Here is a 12,675-nt window from a genome sequence, read left to right as displayed (position 1 = left end):
TGAACCAAACTTCACCAAACCTGGGTGGTATCATCAGGAGGGTATCCTAAAGATACTCTGAAATTTTGGTGCTTAATAATTGCACCCCTGACAGCAGGCACACACCCCGCCCCCCCGCCCGAGACAGGCCTAGATGTCTTCACTAGAAACATGCTATAGTGAGGATGTTGGAACCTGGATGAAAAGGTGCTAATTCTTTTGAAACTTGGTTGTACCTAGATTATATTTTCAGTGGCAATTCAGCCACTATCAAGCTGCCCAAAGAGGGCAGCATCTGCCTCCTCGCTCTGATCAGGCACTCTGTACCAAACTCCAGTCACAATATTGTTTGTCCTTCTTTCCTGACAAGCAAACCATCTCCTCACATACAGCACAACACCACCTTCTTTTTGACACTGTTTTTTTAAATAACTTCTATCTATCCACTACTACATTCCAGTCATGGAAATCACCAATACTCTGTAATGCCTACTGAATCATTTCCCTTTGTTTGCATTAGAAGCTCAAGTTTTTCTTCCTTACTGCCAGAGCTTTACACATTGGTACATAGATCTCTGAAGCCTTTCACCTTTGCCTATTTGCTCTTCTTCATTGACATTCTTACATAGGTCATAACTTTCCTCTTGTGGTGACAATTTAAAACCCTCCTGAATCTAACCAAGTTCCCGTCAAACTCACCTTTCCCAGCATTATAAGTTAAGTCTCTCATGTGCTAATAGGCCATTTTCCAGAAAATCTAGTCTATGGTCCTAGAATGTAAGTTGCTCCTGCTGGAACTACCACTGCAGCCAATGATTCACCTTCATTATGTCCTATTCCTATCACATTCCTCTTCCTCTGATGGGAATGATTGAAGGGAATACCACCTGTGACCCCATTCCCTTCAGCTGCCTCCTGAGAAATTCATAGTCTGCCTTAATGCATGTGATGGTGTCGATGGCCATTTTGTTCATTCCCAGGTGGATCATCACCAATGAATAATGATCTGTAGATCTGATCAGTTTGGCATCTAATCTGTACTATTTTTAAACTTTGCCTCTGGCAAGCAACACACTTCTTGGACTAGAAGGTTTTTGGGAGAAATATTTTTATTGTAGTTTTTAAAAGAACAAAGAAAAAACATCTAGAACAACAAAAACACATGATACCTGTGGTTATGGTTCTTCTGCAAGTGTTTCCATCTCTGTTGCCACTGCAAAAGCATGTAAGCAATTCCTGAGCTCCAATGGCACTGATTACCATTTTGCTCAATGCCTTCAGGTTTGTGCTGTAGTGCTCAGAGGAGGCTCATTAAGAAAGTTAACCACTCTGTGTTGTCTCCTTGACTTGTCTCCCTATCCCTATGCAGGGCCTCATGTCATCTGTTAATGAAATCCTCCTCTTCCTTAATCTCAAGAAGGTTAGCAACATTTTCCATTTTCCATAAGCTCCAAACCTTCTCTTCTAAGAGTTCTATCAGCTTAGATTGTTGCCTAGTGAAATCCATTTTGTCTTCAGGGAAGAAAACAAACATGGCACACTCCATGCCATTGACTGGATTTGGACACAAAGCATTTATCATCACCTTCCAAGTGGATTCCTGCACCATAGAATTTTCTTTGTTGTTGTAATCTGGAACCTGTCCTAACATCTACCAAAACCAAAGTGGTAAACACATATAGGAATGCAAAAACCTTCATTTCCTACAGGGATGCAAGGCCAAGGACCCTTTGGCTTTTGCCCTTTCATGCCTGTGATGAGGAGTAGCTTTAGAGTTCAAAGGCTCAAAGCTCCTACCTCTCAATAGCAACAGCAGAGGGTGAGTAAATAGTCCTTTGACAGCCATGGTTTTTTTTAAAAGATAGGCTGTTTCTATGATAATAGAGCAACTCTCCCTTCCTTGTTTTCTTTTTCTTTAATTAACAAGTGTCATAAAAATGGCATCCACCATCTAATGAAATCTCAAGTGAATTTAAAAAGGGGAAAAGAAACAGTCATTTTTTGGTCTCAGTAGAAGCAATCATTTTTAAAAGTCTTTCTGACTTTTAGATAGAATTTGCTCAAATGGTCTTAGTGAACTGTTTTTATGAACACAAAGCATAAACCCTATATAGAAGGCTTAGGTGCATTTTTTGATAAAAATCAAGCTGAAATGATTATATCTTCAACAGTGACTCTGAGCAAAGGATAGGTGTTTTACCTCGATTTATAGCTATATTTATATTGGTGATTTAGGAGGTGGCAGGCTTGTCTCCGTGTTAGCAATTGAAGTATTGCCCCAGAACGCTGACCTAAGGGCACTGAGTGACTGGAGATGCAGTCTTATATAGAGATGTAAAATTATTATTTTTATACTATCATTATTTTTATACTGTCATTAGCCCTGGCAAGAAAATAACAAAATAAAACACTGCCTTTCTGTTCCGGGTAACTGCCTGACGCACTTTGATACTAAATGAGGGTTAACCTTTCTTCTCTCTTGCACCAAGTCCTCTTTCAAACTTTTCTCTACTGGCAGCAATTTACTTCTGAAAATGCTACAGAAATCTGATAGATCTGTCTTAATAAAATTGCTGTTGCAGGCAATCCTTAATGTCAACAGTATGGGGCATCAGGTGATCATATTCGACTTCTCTGCCATAAGAGGTATGTGGGAGATTCGGGTTAAGAAGCACAAGGAACAGCAAAAAAAGGAGCAGGAAAGACTGACCAAAAGCTCATTAGAAAAGTAAGAAAATGCTTTTTCCCCTCTTTTAAATCTAACTGAATTATAAAACAAACAATGGATTACTCATTGACAATGACTATTGCAGTCTCATTATTTTTCCTTTGAAGGGAATTTACGTCATTGCACTGTGTACTTTAGTGATTTGCTAGAGGAAAAATGCTTGCTGCATTGTCTGTAAGCTGAATTACTTCAGAACTCCATCTCAAGATGCTTTCAGTTTTAAGCTCATGTTAAATTTATTGGGATAGTTATTCTATATAAGGAACTGAGAGTGCAAAGTCACTATTTGTTAAGGGAAACATTTCAAATTGGATCCTACAGTTATGGGAACAAAAGAGGAACTCATCTTATTGTTACCAAGTGCCCACTAGTCTTGAATCTTGTTTGCAGAGTGACCAACCAGGGGTTTCTGAAATGGCCCACAAGTTGGGCTTTGAAATAACCACAGAGGGTTGTATCCAAAGAGACAAAGAGCCCTTGGCCAATACAGTGCACTTCTTCAGGAGCAAAGTTGACATCAGCAAAATAGAAATTTTGGATCCAACCCCCCTGCCCAACACACAACGGGACATTGTAGATCTGTTCAGCTTCAACATTATAGCTGCATCATATGCTTTCCAGTGTTGCTCCAGAAAATAATTTTCCAAAAATATAGTGTCTCAAATTATACTCACATTTTATAACACATTTGTATGCATTAAAACATTCAACATTTAAAACTAGCATTGTCCCAGAACCATGAAAAGAAAGGATTCTCCTCTGCCCCCCCAGTTGAAAATAAAAAATGTTTCATATTCACTCCCCTCAAATTGTAATGCTGATTTTAATATTGTGAAAGGCAATTTATTTCAGATAGCAGGTTTGCCACTTGAAATTGTTCCGCTGTGATGGGCCTCAGAAAAAATGGGGGGTTGATTTTGATATGTTTTTCATTGTTACCGACACATGTATTACTAAATTGTTTCTGATCAATAGATCCATGTCAAAATATTACCTATTCTACTTCCATTCTTCAATGAACCTATGTCTGGCAATTCTTTGTGCTAAAAATTTTAAGATGAATTGTATGTATGAGTTGATTGCTGGTTAATGTCTGAATCCTATCAAAAGATGCATGCTAGCATTATTTGGAAGTAGTTTATCTATACAAATCATTGATTGAACTTAAATTATGGTCTGTGTGGGGGAAAGTGAATGCAGACGTGCTGTTTTAGCTGTGTTTTTCCTTCTAGGTCAAAATGGTTGCATGTAGCTGTTCCCTTCTTTTGTACTAAAAAGAAAAAAAATATATGATCAGCACCGTATGTCAATATTTGTGACGTAATTTATTAGGTATGTAAACACAGACATAAAGTATGTCTGAGAGATTTGTTTCTTCTGTGCTCATATGATTTATATTACATTTGGTCCCACAGACATCTGTCTTCCAGTTAATATTCTCATGCTACATCACATTTCCCCTAGGCTGCTTCATTGTACTCAGACTCTGTACTGCTGCAGATATTTGGCTGTCTGGGCTAAAAGCAAGCAGCCAATTCTTACTTTTTTGTGGGTTTCTCTAAAAACAAAGCATTCTTTCCATCTCTTTCAGTGCCTATTTGTGCACATGTGCTCAAATTATGCTGTTACAAGCAAGTGACATATACCTAAACAATGATAAGGGACATGAACGAACACAGATAATTATTTCTAATTTCTTCTTAAGTGTTTACAAAATAGTGCTTCCCAGACTCTAACAAAGAAGCCCTGCAGCCATGACATTATAGGTGCAGGACAACCTACTTAGTGAGAGAGCAAGATCAAGTGCGTTGATCTTGACCATGCATGCTGGTCTGTGTATGTTCACTCTAGTATGGGAGCAAATGGTCATGTGTAGACTCCATCTTCATGATCAGATACATTCAGTAAGTAGTGATTGAGCTCACATGGACAGAACTAAGGAATTTGGTACTGTATCTATGAGAGATGACAGACATAGATAGCAGCAGGTCCAGCATAATTAACCTACCTGGAACCCAGTTCTGGAGAGTGGGACCTGTTACTACAAAAGCTTTGGGAAAAGTAATCTTTGTGCTTGCTTTGTGGATGGGAGCACTACCAGATTTAATTGTTGTGTGTACTCACTTGTAAGGTAGGATCTGGTCCTCCACTTATGTAGGTCACAGGTCATGAGGTTTTCTAACACTTCTAACATTGAATTTCCAAGCAGATTGATAAAGGTTTTCTAACACTTCTAACATTGAATTTCCAAGCAGATTGATAAAGGACAATACAACTGCCTCACTCTGTTGTTGCAGGGAACTCACCTCCTTTGACCACCAATTACAGCTCTCCACAATTCACATTGCCAGCCATCTCAATATTCTGGTGGACTCTCTGAGCTGGGACTCTCTCAGACCAGGACTGGGCCTTAAATCCATCTTATTTAAGACCTGTCTTCCAAATGTGGAGAACTCTCGAGGTTGACTTGTTTGCTTCACCCATGATTGGCCAATGTCACCTTTTTTGTTTGCGGGTGGGGATGTGTCAGGATGTGCTTCTCCCTCTCATCAAAATGAGCTGATTGAGGTGCAAAGACTCACACCTGGGTTGTGGGGAGGGGGCAACCGTCTTCACATTCTAATATATTAATGGACCTTTTCCCTTCCTTTTGTTTTCCTTTGATGCTTGCAACTGTAGCTAACTGAGAGCAACCCTGGTGCCTTCCTAGCAGGAGGGGTGACAGATGTCTGAGAACTATCACTGCTCTGGCCTTGGGATGCTCAACTCCCATCATCTCCCTTTCCATTGTGTTATTTTTACATTCCATGGGAGGAGGGATTTATGGCAGGAATTCTGGGGGAATTCTGGGGGAATAAAGGCAACTGTACTTTCATGGTCTAGCACAGTGGTGGCAAACCTTTGGCACTGCAGATGTTATGGACTACAATTCCCATCAGCCCCTGCCAGCATGGCCCATTGGGAATTGTAGTCCATAACATCTGCAGTGCCAAAGGTTCGCCACTACGGGTCTAGCAGAACTGGCTTTCTGGAAGCCAGGTATTTGCTGTCATCAATAAAGACTTCTGAGCTAACCACCAGGGTCTGGTTATTGACTTCAGTCCCAAGACCTGACAGGGTGGGCCACAACTCAATGTGGGACACATTTGGAATGAAAGGTTTCTGTATATCCCACCTTTCAGTTTCCTGCACAGAGTGGTGGACAAGATATTGGCGAACAAGGCCTCGGGGATATTAATTGCTCCTCATTGACCCAGGCAGCCCTGGTTCCTTGTCCTCCAATGGCTGGCTAAGGGCAATGTCCTGTTTTTTCCCCCCAGAGGATGAGCTCTTCACCAGGGTCCTGATTTGGCACCATGATATTGGTCTTTCAGTAGAACTGTGGCCTGACAAGGTTTGGCAGGTCCTTCTGTCCTCATGTAAGCCATCCACTAGGCACTCTTATGAGTCCAAGTGGTGCTGATTGGTTTGTTGGACATGGAATCGATCTATCAACCCTACCTTCTCTCAGCGCCCTGTTGTATTTGATTATCTGTTATCCTTAAAGGACTCTGGCTTTCTAATTCCTCTATTAAGGTTCACCTAGTTGCCATTTTATTGTTCCATTTGGGTTTCAATGGTCATTCACTTTTCTTTAACCCCTTTGGTAAATGGTTTTTGAAAGGTCTATCAAACCTCTATCTGCCAATGAAGACCCCTGTGGAGCCTGGCCCTGGTTCTGTCCCATCTCATGGGGAAGCCATTTGAGCCATTGGCTACCTGCGACTTAACTTATTTGTCTTACAAAATGGCTTTCCCCAAAGCTATTACCTCTGCAAGGAAGGCTGGTGACCTATGGGCTCTTCAAAGTGATCCACTGTTCCTTAAAATCCATGGAGATAAAGTGATCCTTGGACCTAGTTTGGAGCACCTCCCTAAGGTGGTGTCTCCCTTCCATTTGGGGACAAGACACAGTCCTCCTGGTGTTTTTCTGTCACTCTTCTTTTGACTTTGAAAGGGGGTTGTTTTATCTCGATTGCACAGCACCTTTCCACAAAGACAATCAGCTGTTTGTTTTAGTAGTTCTCACAAAAGTTTTCAAGTTTCTACCTAAACATTGTCTAGGTGGGTTTCTCAAGCCATTGTGCATGCTTTTTTGTTGCAAAGGTGGACTGCCCCCATTCCAGTCCATGCTCATTCCACTTGCTCCCAGTCTGCTTGGTTGCCTTCCATTCTGTTTTCAGAATTCTGGACATTTGCAAAACAGCAACATGGCCTCTGCCTCCACTTTCATTCGTCACTATGGAGTGAACATTGACTCTTGTCATGATGCTGATGTGGGGAACGCGGTTCTGCATTCTTTGTTCAAATGACTGGGTCAATAAAGCATGTTCACTCTGCTATGTTGTGGTGGTTACTGCTTCAGTAACAGCCTCACACCCACCACCTGGTTTGGAATGAGCTTGCAACTCTCCAAATGTGGGACTGCACAGAGGGGCACAAAGATGTAAAACAACATTGCACTTGCCTGTACTTGTTGCTCATTCAGTGGTCTTCTGTGCAGCCACACATCCCTTCCTTCCCCACTGTGGTCTGTTCCTGATCATCTACTGGTTGTGGATTGCTTACCTTGATTTTGGACAGATTCCATGACAAGAGTGCTCCTTCTTCCTTCTAGTCATGTGACTTTTTGGGCAGGAAAGCCTGCCCCGAGGCTTTGGTTAGGAGGGGGAAGGGGGGAAGAGCACTCTGGAGAGTTCTACTCTTCACTAAAGATTGCTATTTGTTACCATGGTTGGCTTCTGCAAGCGCAGTCTCAATGTGTTACAGGCAAGTGCAAAGTTGTTTTAATGTAGTTGGACGATACATGCATAGTAGGTATGTCAGATAGCATACTTTCTAGTTTGAGCTCCAATAAAATAGCCTAATCATAAAAAGCTACCTTCTTTCTCCTGCTTCTCACGAGCATGTAAACTACTTGTAAAATGAGAGGAGTGGTCTAGGGTCCTGTGAGAAGGTAAATAACCTTACCAAATAAGGTAAAAGAGGGGAGGGAGGCTTTCAGGTAGCAAGGTAGAATCCGCCTTGGCCTGATCAGAAAAGTGGGCTTTAGTGAACAATTTAAATAATCTAATTGGAACAGCAAGTTCGTGGTGGTAAATCCTTTCTTTGGGAAGTGGTATTGTGACATTGTGCTTGTGGCTAAAGGCACAGTTTTGGGGAACTCTGAGTGATGATATGATGGCCAGATACTGGGCAAAGAAACATTTCTTTCTGGGATACCTATTTGGATTAATATGCTTGGAAAAGTTGAAATACTACTACTTATACTGTCTGTCTGTCTGTCTGTCTGTCTGTCTGTCTGTCTGTCTGTCTGTCTGTCTGTCTGTCTGTCTGTCTGTCTGTCTTTTGTCTTGATAAATGGCCAGCAAGGTCCTGATGCCAATATATAATGGGAAATAATTCCAATGTTTTAAAATATTTTTTGTAAAAAAATGATGTTTATTGTTCCATATTTATCTACCACTTCCTGTAACTTTTTAGACTCTAAAATATCCTTTTGTAAATAAGGTGACTAGAACTGCAAGAGGTATTTTAAATGTCTCCACACCACAGAATTTTGATGCTTGCTGTTTTTATTTTCAATCCTTTTTCTCATAATCCCTAACATGGATTTTTTCCCTGCTGCTGTACACTAAGCTGCTATTTTCATTGAATTATCCACCTCGACTGCAAGATCTTTCCTGGATATTTATAGCTACGTCAATTCACATCAGAATACACTTGAAATTGAGTTGTGGGGGGGGGGGGTTGTCTCAATGTTCATTGCTTTATGTTTTCTTATACTGATCCTAATTTTCCAATTCATTGCCAATTCAACCAGTCTGGAGAAACCATAGTAGAAGCCTCTTCAGACCTTCATTATTCTAAAATCTTTGGTGTCCTTCACACGCTTGCCTGCCTTCTGGATAGTTCCAACCTATATAGTTATTTTAATTAGTTGCCAATGTATTTATTACCATCTTTAACTTTTTAAACATCCAGGTTGTTAGTGTTTCACCTTTGACTTGTGTTAGGTTAACAAAAAAGAACAACATATTTAGAAATTTGAATTTCAGTTTTATTTTGTTTTAATCAAAAGATTGCATATACACACCATTAAATAGATTCAGTTTTTGCCTGAACATGTTTCTAGGTTTTGTTTTCTGCTTTTGGAACATTGCAGTAATCTGTAATGATAGACTGAAAGTGGTAGCCTCATTGCCATTGGGTGTGGGTGGAGCTACTTAGAATTGCACCTCTATCTATTTTAATGTTGGTTCCTGATTCTAGACTTTTTTTTTAAAAAAAAGCACTGATCCTAATACAGACCCTTGGAAAAAATACTACTGATTATTCTACAGTGAAACTTTTTGTCCCACATATTTTCCATTTTTAGCATGACCAATCCCACAAGTGCTCTGCCTCAATTCACTCAAACATAATCAAGGGGTGACAGCAAGAGTAGCCCAACTAATGAACTAGGCAGTTGCCAAGAAACAGGCAACTCATCACTTATGTGACTCCTGGAGCCAATGTAACCAATTTATCCATGGTGGTCCTACTGTACACCCCAGGGGTTGCTCTTTCTTCAAGAATCAAGATCCTTAAGGAGGCCAGTTTTTTGCGTAAAGAACTGCAGTTTATTTTCTTTGTGTTATTCTTGATATCTCTAGGGAGATGGAGCAGGAGACTTTGTAGGTGGTCTTTTGTTTAAGGGGATGCTGGGTTCTAAATAAACGTTGGTATAGGGCTTATGATCTGACCTGGATTTCTATGGCTTGCACAATCTTGTTAGATCTTGGAAACTAGGCAGAGTTGGCCCTCATTCATATTTGGATGGGACATCAACCGGAATACCAGAGTATTCCAGAGTATTTGTCATACCAGAGTATTTGTCATTACTACTCAGAAGTAATGACAAACCACCTTTGAACAGTCTCTTGCCTTGAAAACCCTACTGAGTCACCATAAGTCAGCTGTGACTTGACAGTAAAAAAAAAGGACTTGTACCTTGGTTTTTCTGAAGACTGCATCACCAGATACTTGGATGTCTTGAGCTGCTTCTACTTTTATGTATGTGGCTGGCTGCTCAAGGCTGAGGTCATAATATGTTATTTTAGCTGAATATGTTTTCAAGCAATTTGCCTAGACCGGGGGTCTGCAATCTGCAGCTCTCCAGATGTTCATGGACTACAATTCCCATCAGCCCCTGCCAGCATGGCCAATTGGCCATGCTGGCAGGGGCTGATGGTAATTGTAGTCCATGAACATCTGGAGAGCTGCAGGTTGCAGATCCCTGGCCTAGACAACATTAGTGTAGCTGGCTGGCAACTTCCTGACTCCTCTTCACTCCAGATTCATTTAAATGTTGACTGTCTTCCAGTTCTGAACAGTATAGTTGACCTTGCACATTTTTCTCAAGTTTCAGAGGAGCAGGCATATAGTCAACACAATAATCTTTTTGTGGCATTTAATAGTTTGTCAAATTTATTTTAGCACACAGTCTTATGCCTTAAAGCCCATTTGCCAGTTATTTGAAGTGGTCTTTTAATTATAATACATATTCTAATTGTAAGAACTGCATTTTTTAAAAAATGGGATTGTGAGAGCTATGCAAGAGATGTTTACAAAACTGTTATAGTATAGTTAGCACAACTTAATATAGAATCTTAAGATCCAGTCAGCACAGGTGAGACTGTTCCCCACTAGCAGAGCTAATGATAATTTGATGTATCAAGATTAATAATTAAATAAGCACATAAGGGTAATGAGCTGGAAATTCCCCAGGATTTGACCAGTCCAACTTTCAATTTAATATATGTTGCGGAATTGGAATTAATCAAGTTTTTTTATTGTTCTAGTTTGCCCACTTTAGGGTCTGCTACAGAAAATTTCATCTATTTTGGTATCATTTGGGAGCATGTTTTTACTAGTTTGTACTTAGCAGACATGGTATATCAGTTTGTATTTTGCAGATGCTGCAGTGGCTTAATCTGGAGTTTGAAAAGCCATTTGTTTATGTAAGCAACCAACTTGTGACAGAGAAATATTGACAGAAATTATGTATGGATATATTTTGTTGTAACTACCATTAAAGCAGAAAGTGCCAATGTAGAGCTATAGCTGAACATCATGAAGACAAAAGTAATGATTGCTGGGGAATTATACAACATTAAGGCTGACATTTAGGAAATTGAAGTTCTTCAAGACTTTCTATACTTTGGGTCCATCATTAACCAAAAAGGAGACTGCAACCAAGAAATCAAAGGGAGATTGAGATATAGAAGGGCAGCCATTAAGAAGATAAAAAAGATTCTTAAGTGTAAGGACGTGTCACTGGCAACCAAAACCAAGGGTGTGAAAGCTGGACAGTGCAGAAAGCTGACAGGAAATAAGTAGATTCCTTTGGAATGTGGAATTGGAAGACAGTGTTATGGATACCGTGGACCACCCTCAAATCAGTGAGTTCTAAATCAGGCTGCAAACCCCAAAAGTAAACTCAGTTAGTCAGTAACCACAAGAACTTGATATGCAGTATGGTCATGTTTTTGGTCAATCTAAATCAGATTTTTAGACAAATCTTGCTGGTATGTTATTACGGGTAAAAAGAAGTAGCTACTCACATATCTTCTTTCTGGCTAAGGCACACTTCTTTTATGCAGCATTGTTGCTACACTGTATCCAATTTGTGTTTCTTGTTTGGTAATGTGGAAACCAGGACATGGTGGGGAAAGCATTTGACAATGTTAATGAAAGTAACCGTTCTTTAGACTGGTAATAGCTGCAGTTATGTTAAAATTGTTCCAGCACTAACTATAATTATATATACTTATGTGAAATTATATATACTTGAATTGAATGCAGCACAGTTCATATCAACCAAAAAGGGGAAAAGTTGAAAGGGGGATAAATTAACAATTCAGTGTATAAGTAGTTCCAGTGCATTCTGTCAAGTGAGTAAAATTATTTCTTGTCATCTGATTATAATGATTTTGGGTAACATAACATGGGATATTTATTTCTCATATGGTTTGAATAGAAGTTGCTAAAAATAACTATTTGAGAACCATTCCTGTTCTCCATCAAAGTGGTCTTTTGTCATGAACCCATATTTGTGATTGATGCTGTGTTCTTGCACTACAAACAATAGTAATTACTGAAGTTTTTTACCCCCCTTCTTCTGGTACCAATGGTTTTCAGGGGAAACAGCTGCCACATGAATTTGGCAAGTAAAACAGTGCTAATATGGATGGGACCTTAAAAATACATTCAGAGCCAATTGTCTTGGCAATGTACATGGACTGTATTCTTTCGTGGGTTTTTTTTGAAAGATTATACCAAATCTTATTTAACCAATATATACCAATAATACAGAAAGGCTGAAAAGTGGAGGGCCAAAAGAATAAGACAAAAACCCTGCCTACAGTTTAGAAGCCAAGATGGAGAAAAACCTTCAAGTTGATGTAACCAGAATTGACTTCTTTAGGGTAAACTATAGTTTGCCATTACTTGTGCTCTCCTCACAACCAGATTTAAACCATTTTGCATTTGTGACTTGGAGCACAATCACAAGGACAGCAGTGATGGAAGTAGTTGGACACCTGTGCAGCAGCGGTGCTACTAGTGTGTTTCCTAAAGGGAAACTACAGAGTTTGGGGATCAGGCAAATGCTTCAGCAACTTTACCATTGGACACACAAGACATCAGAGGAGCATGGTGGTGCAGCCATGACAGAAAGCCATGGAGATGTGGCCCCAGGACACATGAGGGGAGTAGTAGTAGTTTGCATTTAAACCCTACTTTTCTCAACCATAAGGAGTCTCAAAATGGCTTAGAAACTCCTTCCCTTCCTCTCCTGACAAAAGACACCATACTAGGTAGGTGGGACTGAGAGAGTTCTGTGACTAGTCCAAGGTTATCCAGAAAACCTTATGTGAAAATGAGGG

General features: G+C 40.0%; 1 protein-coding gene across 2 annotated transcripts in view; it reads left to right on the top strand.

Annotated features, from left to right (window-relative positions):
• The window catches only part of LRRC2 (leucine rich repeat containing 2), a 91,904-nt gene that overhangs the window by 10,582 nt on the left and 68,647 nt on the right, over positions 1–12,675 (top strand). For both annotated transcript variants that reach the window (XM_048502712.1, XM_048502713.1), the window contains exon 2: positions 2,562–2,707. In XM_048502712.1, the coding sequence (XP_048358669.1) occupies positions 2,583–2,707 (125 nt within the window). In that variant the 5' untranslated portion in view covers positions 2,562–2,582. The remainder of the gene's footprint in view (positions 1–2,561; positions 2,708–12,675) is intronic.

Source organism: Sphaerodactylus townsendi, linkage group LG07 (genome assembly GCF_021028975.2).
Source record: "Sphaerodactylus townsendi isolate TG3544 linkage group LG07, MPM_Stown_v2.3, whole genome shotgun sequence".
Taxonomy (NCBI): domain Eukaryota; kingdom Metazoa; phylum Chordata; class Lepidosauria; order Squamata; family Sphaerodactylidae; genus Sphaerodactylus; species Sphaerodactylus townsendi.
Note: the sequence above shows the minus strand (reverse complement) of the source record. Positions and strands in the feature narration are given on the sequence as shown.